This window comes from Pelecanus crispus, chromosome 10, assembly GCF_030463565.1.
Source record: "Pelecanus crispus isolate bPelCri1 chromosome 10, bPelCri1.pri, whole genome shotgun sequence".
NCBI classification, from domain to species: Eukaryota; Metazoa; Chordata; class Aves; order Pelecaniformes; family Pelecanidae; genus Pelecanus; species Pelecanus crispus.
The window spans coordinates 14,270,836-14,288,856 of NC_134652.1; the positions used below are offsets into that span (position 1 = coordinate 14,270,836).

The 18,021-nt window shown below is 37.9% G+C and overlaps 1 protein-coding gene across 1 annotated transcript in view; it reads right to left on the bottom strand.

Moving 5' to 3' along the window:
- Positions 1 to 18,021, bottom strand: part of CFAP58 (cilia and flagella associated protein 58) — a 68,298-nt gene that overhangs the window by 19,053 nt on the left and 31,224 nt on the right. The window contains exons 10-15 of the mRNA XM_075717908.1: positions 15,033 to 15,194; positions 11,868 to 12,014; positions 8,232 to 8,372; positions 7,655 to 7,878; positions 5,542 to 5,653; positions 3,218 to 3,322 (exon numbers count right to left, since the gene is read on the bottom strand). Coding sequence (XP_075574023.1) covers positions 3,218 to 3,322; positions 5,542 to 5,653; positions 7,655 to 7,878; positions 8,232 to 8,372; positions 11,868 to 12,014; positions 15,033 to 15,194 — 891 coding nt within the window. The remainder of the gene's footprint in view (positions 1 to 3,217; positions 3,323 to 5,541; positions 5,654 to 7,654; positions 7,879 to 8,231; positions 8,373 to 11,867; positions 12,015 to 15,032; positions 15,195 to 18,021) is intronic.

Genomic DNA, 18,021 nt, shown 5'->3' on the forward strand with positions numbered 1-18,021 from the left:
CATTAATCGTAATCCTAACAAGGTAATACATTACATTGCAAGTTTACCACATCACTGTTCAGCATGCAGTAGAGCACTAGAGTTTCAGCCACATACAAAGCGAGCAAGTATTTTTTCGGGGGTTGGGATTTGTTCAGCAGAGCACTTCTGTTGATTAATCATTATACCTTAAGGCTATACAACACATTTTGCTCATAACACATGTGTTCAAAAAGACCTTCACCCATCGTTGAAATCCCTTGGTTAACACACAACATGTTTCTCCACAAACCCTTGCAGTATTACTCAACGGTTTAGAAAAGAATGAAAAAATGCTGTATCTTTCAACTGCACAAATTCAGAAGGAAGGTAATGAGTCAAACATGGAAGTTGGCTAACCCTGAAGTAACATTTCCTCTGTTTGGCAAAAATGCCATTGGATTTTTATCGACCGTAAGTATTCAAGACCTTGGTTTTGGATCTGATTTTTAAGACAGCATTTTTCATCAGCACAGCGGCTCACAACTGTAAGAATGCCTGAGTTAAAGGAGAAAGTATGACTGCCTGCTTTGCAGCTACTCTTCAAAGTCTCAGGATGTCCACACTTATTTGGTGTATGAGAGCTGATAGGTTATAACCCAAGATGCTGTGGCTACAGGGCACAGATAAATCAGAAACAAGAGTTTAATAATTTCTACAACATGAGACATCTTTCTACACCTTTATTAAAGTGTGCAACTCTGAAAAGTCATTCTAAAAAAACCAACATTCACCATGTTGCATATTCAATACCTCTCAGTAAATGTCTGATACAAAATAATGTGCCCTGCTGACAGGTTAAGAAAGATATTTTTGTATGGGATTTTACAGGCAAGTTGAGTTCTTCCTGTACTGTCAGCAATCAAAATTTTCTGACTGAAACGTAGCGAATCTTTCTTTTATCACATAGCACGGATTATAGCATGCTTTTACAGCTGCATCATTTTTAAAGAACTAACAAGTGAGAAATAGTGAAAAAGCTAATAAAAAGGATATGATCATATACACTTCAGGAGCAGGTAAACTAAGCAGATGCTTTTCTACATGAATCTATATACTGTGATCCATACTTAGCAAAAATTTCCATTTCTATATCCAGCTCATCCTGAAACATTGTTCCCTGCATAAACCAGCTTTTATTTAAAAGACCATTTGCAAAAAAAAAAAAAAAGTAACAGCCAGAAGACAGAACTACAGTGCATACAATACAAATGGAATTATTTTTTCCTTATACAAACATTATGGCTCTGCATGAGGACACAGCAAGGTGAATACCCTACAAATCAAACTGCAGGTTGCTGACACTGGGCTCAACCATTTCCAGACATGGGTTATTTCTAAATTCCAAAGGTGTTTTTAACGCTCAATATTCAATCCACATAGTATTTTGCACTCCATTTTATTAGTACACATTGATGTGAGGGAATTTAAGTTACACATGCACACGCAGAAATCATACACACAGACACTTGTGAGCTTCGCCTTCAACAGATATCTTATTTGCCAGCATAACGGCCACACACACATAAAAATGGTTATGTATGGCAAGCAAGAGATTAAGATTGTTTTAAAGCAGATACACTCAATGTCTATGCCCTTGTCACAGGGCAAGATGTGGATGAGGACAGCTGGGAACAAGGAGGTGTGACTTACGCAAGCAAACACAACATGGGGAAAACTAAGAAGTTTGTATCCCTCAGCTCCTGCAGTCTCTGACCCTGAATACAGGGGATGTTACGCCAGCTAGGCACACGCCAAGTCATCAGCAATTCCCCCCATCCTGCAAATGAGCAGAGACTGACTGAACTGAACTGAGCTGACTTCCAGGAGAGACACATAAAAAAAAAAGATGTTGAATGCCTTTAAGCATGAGGGGATTTACCAGGATTTTAAAAAAGGAAAAAAAAAAAAAAAAACCAAAGAAAAAGGAATGATCAGACCTTATCGGGGAGCAATGCCATATACCCTGGCTGTTATGTTGACCAGACAGCAAACTCACTAAGTAAGACAAATTATGTTGAGGGGACAAAAATCAAAAATTCCAGAAATGGGAGCTAAATTGCTGCTGTTTCTCATAATGATAAATTTCAGTCAGGCTCAAACTCTATACTCTCTATAGTCAAAATCTAACAGAATTGAGTTTGTGCATGGGTAAAGCACAGCAAATTTGAAGGTATTTTTGCCACATTTTGTGTAAGCTAACAAACTATTTCACTGACGGCATTTCAGTGCTATGCAACAAGGATTACATTTTTCCAAGCAAAGGCATAAGACACCATACATTACCTTCAAATGAAATTGCAGATCTATTTTTTCCTATGAAACAATGAAGAAAGAGAGACAAACCCTGCCTTGATAACATCTGGTGAGCTGCTTCTCAAGACAGAAGGAGCTTCAGGTCACATTCTACTCTCTGTTGAGTGATACCCAGCATAGGTCTCAAGACTATTAGGGTATTTAAGACCAAGATGTTAAAATCATACCTAGAGCTGGCAAACTGTAGCTATCCCTACAGTCACCAGAGAGGAGACAAATTTCCCAGTTTTACACCTATAGTTGAAGCCCAAAGACAGTCCTTTTTTGTTATACTTGATAGCAATGCTTGCACTAAAGGAATCTAGTCTCTCCTTGATATTCTACAGCATAAATCTTGCTGGTACCACTGGGGTACATCTGATACAGTTAAAAAAAAGATAGGCTATCACAAAAATTATTTTTTGGCAAAGTTCAGCACAAAGACCTTGAAGTCAAACACGTCCCAGAAAACAACATATCTAAATCACACAAACTCTGTAGGATTCCTTCTGCCAAAAGCCAAGCTAAACACAAATGGAATCAAACAAGGATTTTCCTTCATGTCCTGGTCATAACAGGCATGTTTAGAAGGACAAAAAAGCCTTTCCAAAAGTCTAACACTGACTTGAAGAGTAATCTATGACAAGAATAAACTAAAGCAAACCTTAATTCTCCAGACTTGTCCAAGTATCAGTAACCAGGATATAAAAATCAACTAATCAGATGCTATTTGTTCTCTTTCAGTGAGTCGGTGCTGCCATCTAAAGCTATCTAAGGGACATGTGAAAGAAATTCAAAGTCATGCATCTAAGTAACATTCAGGAAGCACATCTGAACAGACAGAGAATGCAGGGTAAGTCAAATATGTTAATAAGATACAAAAAAAATAATGATGATGCAATACCTGAAGGAGCAATTCTTTCTCTATCACTTCACCTGTCTTGGTGATAAGCTGCTTCTGTAGTCTCTGTATTTTCTGAATCAGCTCATAGGTACTTGGGTCACTGGCCTAGACAAGAGCAAAGCCGTCTCAAAAATTATACATTACAAGTTAGTGTTTCTTGCTTGCAAATGAAAACCATAATATCTAAGTTGTCCAAAAGTAACAAATATAAAATGGGGCGGAGGGCATTTCTGGGGCTTTTTTTAATGACATTTATACAAGCAGTCCTGAAACTGGAATCTCTGCCTCTTGAAGATCACTTGCAGCTTGTTCATGTTTAACACTGTTACCCTCACTAATCCTCCTCAAAACAACTAATATAAATAGGAGTCTTTCAGAGCTTAACCCCCAAACCAACAAAGTTTGGTAGAACCACGTGGCAGGGAAGGAAAAGGAGGTTAGTATATCATTTTCAGCAGAAACTGAAACTGCCCACTGACACATGAAGAGCAGTGCAAGTACTTCTCACTGTTTTAAGAACTTCAGTGTCAATTGAGTTTTAAGGAGAGGAAGATTTTTCTCTTGAACAAAAGAAAGAGTAACTGCAATACAGTCTTTTGAAACAGGTTGAGAAGGTAAGACCAGGAGCTAGCAGATGTCTCTCCTTCTTCCCTTTTCATTCTTTTGTCACAGATTGCATCTGGAGGAAGCTCTAAGGAGCAAACAAATAATTCTGTGAGGAGCAGCCAGCAAAGCTTGCTTTCCCACCACTTTGTATCTTCTTGTTGGATCCTTAATGAGCAGCAAACTCTGACTGAAGCTTTTCCCCGCTCGGGCATTCACAACACCTCTCTCCCACATGGTTTCTTCTCTCTTGCGGTGTCTTTGGTGGCTCATAAGGATTAAACTCATGCTGCAGTAAAGGCTCCAATATAGTCCTGCTCTATGTATATTTGCTTGAGCTTATAAGGAACTTGGTATCTCATGGCTCTTAATCCTTTGTCTGATTTTATCTAAATTGACTAACTAATTCAAGTGTAACCAGGACACTAACACAGAAGCACATGCAGTGCTCACAACACAACATTATTTCCTGAGAAACCAGGCTAAAAAGTAGTTCAGTCCCCATGACCCACTCAGTCATTCATTTTTTTATAGCACTGCCCAAACTTTGTGCCAATTCGTGGCAAGCGTAGTGATATGAGGGTATTTGTTCATTAGGAATTGAACCAAAACCCTATCAGGATTATTTCATATGGATCTTGCCATCTGCTGGCCTTTCTGTGTTCTAAATACAAACCAGTGACCTAGAATGGAAAGACATCATTTCCCATTATGAGTCTATTCATATACTCATTTTCCCAACACTGGATGTTTTAACTGGCCTGATTTTCCTTTGTTACAAGGTGCTGCTGGAGGTTGTATCTAGATGCCTTCAACTTAGTTCAGCATCCTGCATTTTATCTCTGTTCCATGAAAAAAGCTAAGCACACCGTTCAACTTTAAGCTTAGCAGGGAAAGATCAGAAATTAACTCACGCTAGCAGGCACAGCCAAAATATTCAGCTCTGCTTCTGTAGGGACTAGCATGTTACCCCTTATTAGGGGTACCCATTATTAGAGCAGCTAAGCAACCTAGGCTGGTATCAGATCAGAGATCTGTGCAACAGAGAAATCTAAGTGGGCTCTGACTTACTTTGAAAATATCCACTGATGCCAACTGATGTTCATACATTTGGTCTGTGCATGACAAATTTTTTATTTTTCCCCTTCATTTTGCAGGTTTGAATAGTGTGAAAATTTAGATTTGCTGTTTACATAACAGTTGAACTCACATTACCTGGAATGGCTATCTTTGGGAGCCCACCACTGTTTATGTGGAGACCTCTTCCTTTTCTCACAGATGTAACCTTCTGACTTCATGTCTGTCCATTCCCCAGTCTACCTGTTCCATGACCTTTTCTAATTCTGGCTTTATTCCCATATATATGTCTCTAATTGGTGAGGGTAGGATTATATCTTTCCTGTATCATCCTCTTTCTCATCATCCATGTTAAGGAATCACATCCTTCTAAATTCACCTTATGCATTCTTATTCCCTTTAGCATTTGACTGGCTCTTTACAAATCCTTCTGCAATTTTTCATTGAGAAAGTGACACAAAAAAACCTACTGATTGCATTGTGCAAGGAAGCCATTCAGCAGTTAACCATTGCACTGGCATTATAGAAATTTCAGTCTGCCTGCCCCTCCACATAATTTGCATAACAGTAAACTAAATAAGCTTTGTGCTGCGTCATTGATTTGGTAATATGGGCTTTGAGAACTTGAAATGCTGAGACATCACCTCTAACTTTCTCCATCTGTGAACATTCAAGGGATTCTCCAGTTCTTCTTCCAAAACTTTGCACCGAGTCTGTTCCCTTAGTAGTTCCTTCTGCATGTGATGAACCTCCTGTCTTAAGGCCAGCATAAAACAAAAAGCAAAAAACCACATCAAAACCACATCATTGTGACCAAGGCACTAATAAACATTAACAAACCATTCTCCCATGCACAACACCGCTGGCAAAATGGCTAGTGATTAATAGTCGACACCAATACTACTATACAGGTGGAACCATAAGATAACACAGTTAGACGTCTTCACTCATTTTAGTAAGAATGGCTCAAAAAAGGGTCTGTTCATCAGTTCCTGGGGCATTACTCTACATCCTACTGGTTCTCACTGCCCACATCTTCCCAGATTAAGGCCAGAAGGACAGTTAATTCATCTAGAGTAACCTACAAATCAGCTATGGAGTCACACCCAGTTACCCCTGTATTGAATCTGACAGCTTGTGTTTGAAAGAAGGTTTTAAATCTACATGGCTCACACAGTCCAGTAAATAAAACACACTCTAGGACCTAAGTATGATGGACACTGTTCTTCAGAAAACCCAAGTTTGATTTCTTTCACTCTTACTACCTCTCCTCAAGGAATTTCAGGGGTGATTTGTTGCTGAACTTAAAATTAATTGAGCACACCCAAGATGCTTTGACACCCCCTATGGTGGGGACTGGGGGGTCGAGGGGCAGGAAAAAAAAGGCACATTCTGCAATGGTCCAACCAGTATCGCTTTGGTGGGTGGATCCTGTAAATTCTCCAAAGGGAAAGGGGGAGGAGGATCACCATGTGCCTACTCCCCCACTGAATCTTTTCTGACTAAGCTCAGAGTTGCATTTAGCTCACTAGAGAGAAAAAGGCCTTTTTTTAACTGTGAGGTTGGACAAGGTTATGGAAGAGGAAAAAAACCCACATCTCCAACTGGCAAATCAAGAAAGCTAATTAGCAGCACAAGTGATAAATGGGGTCTTTCAACAGGCAGTTTTCATGATGGTTTTGGACTTCATTAAAGTATGTGATTGCTGCTGCAGTTAGCAAGAATTGATCCACCCATCATGGCATACGTCGCACTATACTTCAATACCGTCACTGAGTTTCAATACAGTAACAGACTTTCAGCTGAATGCATTTGGGCAGCAAGTTCAAATCTTACTCCTGTCTGCAGTCAGTCGATGAAAACTGCAATTGCTAATGTTTTGTGCCCAGTTCTCTTTTCTGTTACACCAAATCAAACTGGCATAATTCCACTGGAGTCAATGGGACTGACCATGGATTGAAGTTAATTTGCTCCAGCGAAAGCCATGGAATTATACCGATACAGTTAAGCTAAAGATCTCACCCAAAACTACATAGAATTAGTATGATGGTTATCTGCTAAAAACATAGCTGCATGTCCTTACAAACCAAGACTAATTCTATAGAAAATGACAATAGTTTCCCATCAGCAAAGAATACACCTCAAATACTGGAGGGTTAAAAAAAGAAGGGAAACATTAAGCCAGTGAAGGAGGAGATAAATCAGGCTAGGGCTATTAAACTTCTGTTTTAAAGAAACACAACCTTCAATGAAAATTTAACTAAATCTTTCTCAGAGAGCAAGTCTACATATAAATCTGGAAGGAAAGAGCTCTGAAAATGTGCAGGGGTTTGTTATAAATATGTCAAATGTTCCCCATCCTCTGTGGATTGCCTAATAAAAAGCAGTTCCACTAATTTGGGCCTTGGGTACCACTAAGTAGCTCACTGAACTATGAACACCTTTTCTGCTGCTGTCAAGTTTATTCTTCAGGCAGTATCTCACAGTACAAGGGGAAATATGGAAACTATTTCAGCTTTGGGCAAGATGTCTTTTTAACTCCTTTCCTCCTTCTTATATTTTAATTTTCTTAATTGCTGATAAATTGTTTTGTGAATTTAATCCAGTCTGTGTTTGAGGTCAAACCAAATGATCCCCTTCTCTAAGGTACAATGTTTGTTGATATAAATCGTTACCATGCATAAAACATACTTTCTGTCTCAAACACAGAATCATGGATGCAGTCACTATGTAAAAGTATTCAATTAGTTTTTCTACCTGAGTTCCTCCACATTAGCCACACTCTTGCCAAGTATTGCCTTCTCACGCCGAAGTTTTTTGATCTCCAGCTTGAGAAGCCGGATGTCTTCCATTCTCTCTCGGTATTGGGTTTCACCTTTGTTTAAGATGGACTGCTGGATTTTTATCTTTTCATAGAGCAGAGCCACTTCATCATTGCGCCGAACAAGCCGGGACCCTAGGATATCTCTCTCATTGATAACCTAAGGACACAGGGCAAAGCAATAATCTCAGTTACAGTTTCTCAGTACAATCCCAAAGTATTGTGACTATATTTGCGTCAGTCACAATCATGTGCATTAAGAGGTTTCACTGTTATTAGTGAAAGAAATATGGCAAGGGCCTAATAGTTTCCCCTATAAGGGTTCAGCAACCTGAATAGTATAAACTACATATTACATTCACTTTAGTATCTTAACATTTTTGTTTCAACAGCACTATAAGGCTTTAGTAGTACCACATTTACAGCAGCTGAGGATCTTAATCTTAAATATACACTGTACAAAAGAGGGAACAGAATGCAGTGTGTTTGAAAAGCCAAATTAGAGATTCCTACCTGGGCAAATTCCTTGGTCTGCTTCAGCCTCTCAGCATCAGCTTCAGCAATGATTTTTAGGAGTTTTCTCTCTTCTGCCTCCTGATTTTCTATAAAGCGTTTGGTTTCTAGAGCCTGTTTTTTCATCTTAAGCAGTTCAGCCTAATGGAGTCAAAGAATATAGGTAAACTGTGCTTAGCAACAACTTCCCATTACATGAACCTGGGATTAAGAGTTAAGATTTTATTAAAATCTCATACATTCTTTTAGTTTCCTGAGAGGTACATATTTTGTTAGTTTTTGAGAACAAACCACTAAGACAAGCAAGCATGAAGACCCATAAAGAAATGCTGTAAAGTGTATTTTAATATTGTTGTGTTATACACAACAGAAATTTGGATGGATTTTTATCATGACAGGGGTTCAAATTGCAATTCAGAGGCACCTCATTTAATAAAAGTGTTTTTAAAAAATTAAATAGGTCATATTTGGAAAGCTTTTCAATTGAGTTGTTATGTTATGAAAATCTAGCAGACATAAGTTCAAAGCCAGGCTGGGATGTGAGAAAGGATAGCACACCTTGCTGGAAAGGGCAACAATTTATGCTACGTAATACAAATTAGCATCAACTCGGGGCAGAGAGAATTCATGGCAAAGATGGCAACCAGGCATGGAAGAGCTTTAGGACTTTTTTAGTAGATATATAGATGAGGAAGGCTGGGAAAAAAGGGGCTGTCCCCAAGTGCAGGAGAAGTGATGCATTGCTACAGTGATTGCACACCACTAACGAACTAACACTGGAATCTGCCCAATAATTCTATCCTGTTGTCATGAACTTTATAATTCAAGGCATGCATGTAGATAAAAACTAATTGGATTATTAGAAATTTCTATCATTGCTAGGCAATTAGTTAGAGCCAAGATGGAACGAGCTGACTGCAGTCCATTTTCACAGATATGAAAACTTTCAAGCCTTGACTCAAAGACTTTGCCACAACTCTGACCCTTATAAAGGATGATGTTAAAGCTGCCGTTTCAGAAAGAGCATCATCCAATGCTGAAAGAATGAGGCTGTGATGAAGGCTGCACCTGCAAAAACATTGATTTAAGACAGAAAGAGTTCCATTGTCATAATAAAATAGCTTGTTCCATTCTTATTTTCTTTAATAAAATTCTCATTTTCCCATATGTGCAACGCTCATATGTCTCTTGTTCAGTGTTGGATGTTCATCAGAATCCATCAGACGAATAAAAATGCAAGCCACTTCATACTGAAATGCAATCAACACTGTACAAAAGCTGTCTGCAAATGTAAAACTGCTCGTGCATTTGGCATTGCTGGATAATATTTTTTTAATATATCAAAATTCTATGTTCTCCTTATGTCAGAAAAAATATGAGTTGTAAACAAGAAGTGGTATTAGAAGTTGGCAGCAAACATTCATATAAACAAATCTCCTCACTGGAATGCACTAAGTTAAAATAAATCTGAACTGCCTTGTACAGTAAAGAACATAAATACTATAAGCCACACAAAGGCCCCACAAGCCAACAGGACTTTCAATGAGATTAAATATGCTAAAAAGTACAGTATGAGGGTCTGTGTACATTAGGTAAGAGAAAAGGAAATGAATAGACACAGTCACTGTGCAAGCAGAAAAATGGTCAGGTCTGAAACTGCTGTAAATCAGCACAGCTCATTTGAAGTTGGTTCAGAGAGTTTGTAAGAACTGAAGAACAGTCAGCAAGAAAAAAGAATTTATATGGGACCTATGTCAATATCTCAAACCAAATTCAAACCAAATTCTTGTTTAGATTCTGAAGTATTAGGGTAAGTGAAGAGGGTTTTTTATTTTTTCTATGGGGAGAGAAAATATGAATTTTATAAAAGGTATTATGGGGGCTGGACACAGAATGCTGAAATAACAAGTCAGAGGTTTTATATCCAGATTTCTTTTCTAGAAATGCCAAAAAAAAAAAAAAAAAAAAAAAAAAAGACATGCATCAACATCTACAAAAATATACAAAAGCACTTGACAGCAGCTCAGACCTGGACGCCATAGTTCATAAAGCTTTCAGATATATATTTTTCAACATTTGGATGCTTTTTCAAACGTCTGATCCACAAGCCTGTATGAAGGCCAACTGAAACCAAAAGATGGCATTGTACTGGCTTTAATGGAGCTTGGATCAGGCATCCTCTGTTTCATTTACCATGATTACACATTTTTAGGACCTTTATGCCAGCTGAGGCAAGCACAAAACCAATGTCTGTATAATCTCATTCCTATAAATCCCAGTCCTCCATGATTTAGCACGTTCTTTAAACTGATTTTGCAGGAATAGCTTGGTTGCTTACTTCACATCAGCGCAAACAGGACAAATTGAAGCTGGCTTGTTACACAGATAATTGGGTTCTTTTGAGCCTGTGTCAATCAGCTCCCTCTTTGAATTCTCTTCTGCTTTAGTATTCAGCAGAGACACTCAGGTAGAAGACCACAATGCCCTGAAGATAGTCAGTAATGTGATGTCAGTGTATGGACATACTTGCTAGAGAATAATTGAGCCGGTAAACCCTGTAGCAATCATATGTTTGTCAAATGGATGGCAGACAGTTCTGAGGTGATGAGACAGAATTGGAGACTAGTTAAGGCAGAAAGCTGCACACAGGAAATGAGGCGCTGTTTGACTTCTCCATCACTGATAGAACAACTCTGAGACAGATCAGGTACAAGAACACAAATTCATCACCTTTTTACAAAGATCTATTGACATCTTGTCATAACTGTAATGTGCTGAGAGGGGCTGAAAACTCAAAGAGTCATTGCAGCATAGCAATAAACTAACAAAAGAAAACATTGTGGAAAGTGGCAGGGGACTTTTGTTTTTGGGGGGTGTTGTTTGTTTCCTCGTTTTGGGTTTTTTTTTCTAGTGCTTACTGAAGAGAAAAAATAAGCTGCTGTGGACGCTGACTCCTTAAGTCATTTGAGAGTGCAGCAAATTGGGTTCAGATATCACCGCAAATCTAATAGCTTATCTAAGGATGGGCTGCAGCCAGTGCTGAGAAGAAGAACCAGAGCTTCAAGCCCAGATTTCCTTTGATTTAAAACAGATTCTTGCTCTTTATACCACAATATTAAAATAACTTTCTGTGCAGAGGGACCTACTAAAAGGCACTGCCTAAATCCCAGAAGACTAATGCTCACTAGTCACACAGAAATACAAGATTGTGAAGTGTAATATAATGGGGTTTGCGCTTAAAAACGGGTGAGAGAAAAAAGTTTTTAAAAAGAAAAACTTGAATTTAAATGGTCTATATTAAAAAGTTTGCTAGAATCAGGCTACCCCCAAAATCCACATCTCTGCAAGCAAAATAGAACTTTTTAGTAAAAATGTTCAGTCACCAAGAGATTTAAAGCTTCCAACAGACAATCCAGGACCTTTCTGATTATAATTATAGGCAGACATTAAATTTGTCAGATACAGGGAAGATTTGTGTAACTAATACCTCTAAAGGGTACTGAGATCTTGTGCTTCAATTATAGAATAGTTTACTAAAATACACCAAAACAACTACCACAGACCAGGAACATAATGCAGTCTGTGAAATCATGGAAACCATCCTTTGTAAGAAGGTGTACGTGTAAAGGCTCTTACTTTCAATGATTCCTTCTCCTTCTCTGTTTGCTGATGTTCTAGATGTGCTTTCACAAGGGCTGCTTCTTTGCCTGTGATCTCCTCTTTCAGCTGATCCAGCTGATGTGTCACAGTTTTCAGTTTCTTCTTCATTTCTGCTATCTCATCCTAATAGGACAGGAAGTGTGATCACAAAGAGGGATCAAAAAAAAGGAAGTTTGTGATTGGGAGTTCAAGCTATTTTGATGTTGGAAAATCAAAAAAAAATCTCAAGCCACAGTGCTTGAGAGGAGATCTGTTGTATGCACCACAAGACATGAAGTTTTAATCCAACAGAACAAAACAGTTTAATTAAACGACAATTTTTTGTTTATGCCAGCATGACATTGCAATAAAAAGGCCTTTAAAAGATACATTGACAAAAATAATGACCATCAGTTATGAATATAATAAGCCATTTAATTTAAAGTGCTGGACACATAATAAGAACTAGCAGTCAATCCAAATTAATAAGGTTCTGATCCTATCTATCTGTTTTCATGTTTCTAGTAACGTTTTTTTCAACAAGGCTGTATGCAGTTGGGCACAAATGTTTGGAGAGAAGCTGTTTTTGTGCAAATGAACATACCCATAAGTAAGATACCCATATGCCTGCAAAGGAGTATAGAAAACTCTTTTCTCCATTTTGCCTATGTGCTAGCGTGCACATAGGTGCAAGGGGGAAAAGAGTTCACAGGTGCAAGGGGGAAGACAGTGTGCTCAGAGAGTGTGAAGTCCCTAGTATGAGAATATTTAGCATATATTTTAAGCTCAAAACACAGAGCAAAAAGTCTGGTAGCACTGCAGAGAGATCAGGTCACTAGGAATACTTCTACTCACAGCACAGAGGTGCCTGCCCGTACAAAATTAAGAAACTGTTTCAACTCATTGCAGTGATGGCACATGTCGTGACATGAAAAGGAGGCTAATAAATTCAATGCTTAGACAGACAGGCTCTTCTGGACCTAATGAAAGTGGCTTTAGAAGCTATTAGTCCTCCGCCAGAGGCTGCCACCTCACAGAGAAACATCATAACATTTCATGTGAATACATTCTGTTTCAGTACAAAACCAGGGTAGCCCAGAGCTCTTTCAGTACTGTCCACCACAGGTGTGGATTCACTTGACAAATGAGTGATGTTTTCTTGCATAAAATGCTTAACATAGTTAAGCAAGAACTTGAGTCATGGCAGTCTTCACAAACAGTACTGAGAAAGTACTGATTAGTAGTCTGACAGCCCTCAAAAACAAAATCTGTGGATTCCACACTTATTTGGCAAATTAAATGAACCAGAAATAAATGTAGCAATATGCCATTAGGCCCACCTGTTTGCATGTTCAGTCACTCCTGTGAATGTAAAAGTCGTATTAAAAGCTGTCTTTTCTAAATAGTCTATAAATCTCTTCAATATTGTAAAACTTAAGAGAGATTTAAACTACGGTGCCCAGATATATACCCAAATACATTCCTAATTCTGTATTTAATGAAGAACAGTGACAACATAGAATTTTTGCAAACAGGTCTCCTAATCAACTTGCTTAAACAAATGAGCTCCTAACACCAAAAGAAACCCCAAGGATGAAAGCATCAGATATTTATCTCATATTAACAGCCTGTCTCTTCCACAAGATTTTACTGAGATGAACATTTGTATTCTGGAGACCACTGGCAAGGTGGGCAACAGGGGATCTTTCCACATTAAGCAATCCAAAAATACTTACATCTAGCTTTATCTAAACAAGCTAATGCAAATGTGTTTTACTTCCCAAAAGGAAAAAGAATTTACCATAATTTTTAACACAACCTTCTTTCATTTTTTTTGTTTTTCTTTCACAGCTGGCTGACCTGTTAGTGAACTATGAATCACTATTTTTTCACTGCTACACATAATATTGCCTTGGCCAAAAGATCTTTTGGGGTCAGCTGTCTTTTTCACACAGGACTTGCTAAAATGTTTTATGGTAAGTCAAGTAAGCCATTAAAGTCTAAACACCAGCCTCTAACAACTGGAACCATGAACAGCATTGTGTATACCACCATATAACATTCAAAACCTGAAAAGGCTAATGAGTTCATTGCTTCATTTTGTTACTCAGCATATAGATGCCAGTTCTTCATAAGTAAACAAACTTATGTTGTATATTTAAAAAAAAAAAAAAATCATCAGCATTGCAATTTTTCACCCTTATTTATCCTGAGAGATTGCTTGGGAGCAGTAAGAATCCCAACACCACGTCCAGTAATGAGAGGCAGACAAAGCTCAAGTAAAGCGTCCCACATAAATGGCAAAATGGTTCATTCCTGATCAAATTCAGTACACAGTTGGGTAGGAATTTGGACAGTTCATTCCCATCTGCTTCTCAAGCCAAACACCTACCTATTCAAACCAGAGTATAAATTTGTAATCTACTATATATGTTTATGTTATAAATCCTTATTCTGAAATAACCCAAGGCTGTAAATCACAGCTATCCAAGGTCCCAATCTCTGCCAATTGCAATAGGATTTGTGTAGTATTTTAGACCTTTACATCAGAATAACAGAATGTATCCTTAAGTGATCTGTTATCTTCATCTACTATTGTTAGTGAGATCCCCAAGGAAGAGATATGAATGGAGAGGAACATTATCTGAGGAAAATGACACTTTCTGAAAGGAACAAGCAAGGTGAAAGGGTTAAGTTCTGTCAGAAAATTCCAATTCAGCTGGGAAAGTGTTCCCTCTGCTTTCTAAATCATGATTCACAGTAATGTGCATACACATTCAGGACTAAGGAGGCAATCTTATTCCCCTTATACCCTATTTCCTATACATGCAGACAACTCCTAAAGGGATAAAACAGAGTGGAGCTAGGATGGAAAGGAAAGAGTTTCTTCTCTGATAGGGTTTTATGATTTCGTAACTCCAGTGTACTGTGATTTTATGCATGGCTTGAAATGGGGATATTGCCACATGATGACTGTGGAGTCCTATTTCCAGTACAAATATAAACTGTCCAGATAAAATGTCAGGGACCTCAAACATTTATTTCCCCAAAACACACAGGAATGAAGAAACCACTTCTGCCATTTATCCAGTGAGCAATTAGATCAGGGAAAAAACCAACAAGAGCAGAGAGAGAAACACAAGGAAAAACTTATCCTTCTACCTTAGCTTCAATCAGATTTTTACTACACAGGTTCCTCTCTGTTCTCACAGCTTCACAGCGGTTTTGTTGCTGTTTTAATTTAATCTCAGACTCTTCTATTTTCTTCTCATAGTCACAGATCTGCATTTCCCGTATTTCAATATCTTTCAGGTGCTGGAGGACCTGGAGCGGAAAGAAGGAAGTGAACACGATTAAACCATCATCACAATATTATAAGCATGGGGCAGAGTTTGTGATTTTATTCTAAGATGACAAGTTCAAATCCCTGTGATAAGACCTTTTATCTACAGCTAAAACTCACTTCAGTCCAAGTACAAGTTTAACCTTTCTGGATTGCTTATGTGGGACAACATTTTTTTTAATCTGATACCTAGGTTTTATTCAAGACTAAAACTTATAGATGTGCACATATTTAATTTAAAAACAAGCTACTGAAAATATTGCCACTGAGCGGGTTCAATAAAATCAACATAAACAGCTTTCATCAAGAATAGCCTTAGGTTATTTATAGAGCAAAGCTAGACATTTGTATGTTTTTTTGATGTCAGCTGTATGATAAGATGAATAAAAACACATATGTTTTTCCAAGAAGCCCTGCATATAATCCTATATTCTAACAACCCGATTTTTTTTTTAATGAACACAGGATCACAAACTGTTGATGAGCACAAACTGTTGATACATAATTACAATAATAAGAAAGTCAGTTAATGTAACTTACACTTGATCTAAATAAGCAGGTAATCACCATTAGTTGCTTCTATGAAGGATTAGAAATAATGATGTGAAGATTACCTAAAGAGAATGGAGTATTGTAGACTGTAGAAAGAAGGTGATCACATACAGTATCAATAAACAAAAATACAAAGTTTTATAGACACATTTATTAAGCAGTTACCACCATAACAATACATAAGAATTACCACGTTAAAGGAGCAAAAATACAAATAGCTGCTAATTATTACGATGGGCTTCCTAATTATTTTTTTAAAACGTAAGAGCCTTCCTCCTGCTGTACAAAGTTGAAAACTGAGGAGCACAAACAAGCGATATTCAAACAGAATCCAGCATTACAAAGAAAGAAGATTAAAAGAAATAAAAAGAAAACTAAGGAGTGCACACATCAAGAACATAACTTTTTAGGTTCACTGCCCGGGGGAGAAAAGAATGCCACCCTTAAAGCTGGGAAAAAGATCAAGCTTTGAAGAAAAAGCTGAGGAATCACATGGACAAAATCCAGGAGAGAAGTCCATTCACAACTGCATTTCATACCCAGTTCTTCTGACTCTCTTTTTGAAGGTAGCAGTTTGAGCTAAGATTTATGTTCATATCTCAAAGCGGAAGAATAAATAAAAAAATGTTTACATCAAATAGTCAATAACTGCAAAGTTTGCAGTCGACAATGTTGTCCCTTGCTTAGCAGTAAAGACTTCTGAGGTCTAACTATGGGGCTGGAGCTTAATTAATTGATCATTCTACCAGATACATCCAACCAACTTCAAAGATAGGGGATAGCTAAATATAGAAAATTTTATTACAGCAGCAGGAATACAATTCCAGCACATTTGTAGCTGACTGCAGAGGATCCCAAGAACTGCTTACAGTGCAATACAAAAACACAGTCCCAGTTTATAACCTACTCCTGCCTTTTCCTTTTCTATTAAAACAACCTGCCAATAGTAATAGTAGAGAAAAAAATCAATAAGGCATGTTTTCTATCTGCACTATGGTGATCGTAGGCTGGAGCAAGATCTGAAGGTAGGTCACTGCATTTGTAAATCTTTTACTAGGTTTTGGTATATATAAGTGCAATAAGCTTGCGGACTAAGTTTTCTGAGTTGTGCTCATAGGCTGGATGCTGACTCTGCTTTTTCAGGAATGATTAAACCCAAATAGTTGTCCCTTATAAATACAGAAAAGATACATGCAATGTTTCCCAACAGAGCCCTGTGGGAGGCCGAGCACCCTCAGTTCTGATTTAGTTGATAGCACACTACACCTCTCAGATTTGGCAATGAGGGGCCAAAGCTAAACAGAAGTATTAGATATTCATAGTTTTCTTCTGTACCCTCACAGTTTTTTTATCTGTACACTTAACTACCATCTACTGTTGGTGATCTGTTTAGTTCAGTGAACCTACTGAAGATCTCAGTAATGGTGCCCTCATTGCTTACCTTTATTTAACCACTCCAAGAAGTGCTGCCGTGGTCTTTATGATATGCCTGTTGAGCATTAGGTTTCCCAAAAGATTATGTGAATTTAAAAAAGGAAACATGTTCTTTAATTTTCCTGGATATGTTGTTAAACTGTAAACTTAGCATTGTAAATGTTTTTTTTTAAAAAAAAGTAACATATTAGAGACTGCTTTTATGACTTCTCATAAGGTGCAGTCAGGGAACACTTCAGGTGAGACTGAAGGGTATATTTCACTGCTTCCTTTTCAGCAGCCTAAGCCTTCCATAGGGAAACAAAGATTTCATAATCTAAGAATTCCAATTAAAAAAAGAAATATCCTACTAACATTTGTAGCTCAGTAATACAGGCTACAAAACAAAGAGCAAAGAGACAGATTTTTTTTTTTCATTTGTGCTGGCTCCTCTAGAAGCAAGACTATTCAGAAGACACCGGCTTAAAAATGGCACAAATGAGCAGTCAGACAGGCCAATAATTAGAAGAGCAAGTCTCGCGTGAATTCTCACCACTAAAATCTTTTACTGTTGTGGATACAACTCTGCTGACTCTGTTCATTAGTTACTCAGTAGCAAATGATGATTTTGAAAGAGGAATTCTGCAGCTCTATAGATTGTCCTGCTGTAAATAACCAGACAGCTTTCAGAGCCAGCAGGGCTCTGTCTGCCTTGCAGGAGTTCTGAGAAGTCTTTGGACTTAGATGGGTATGGCTCTTTACCAGCTCTTACACAATTCAGAAGGTGTGCAGCAAGCTCCCTCAGAGAGAGCTTGATGGTAAAAGGTGATGGAAGAGCGTTGA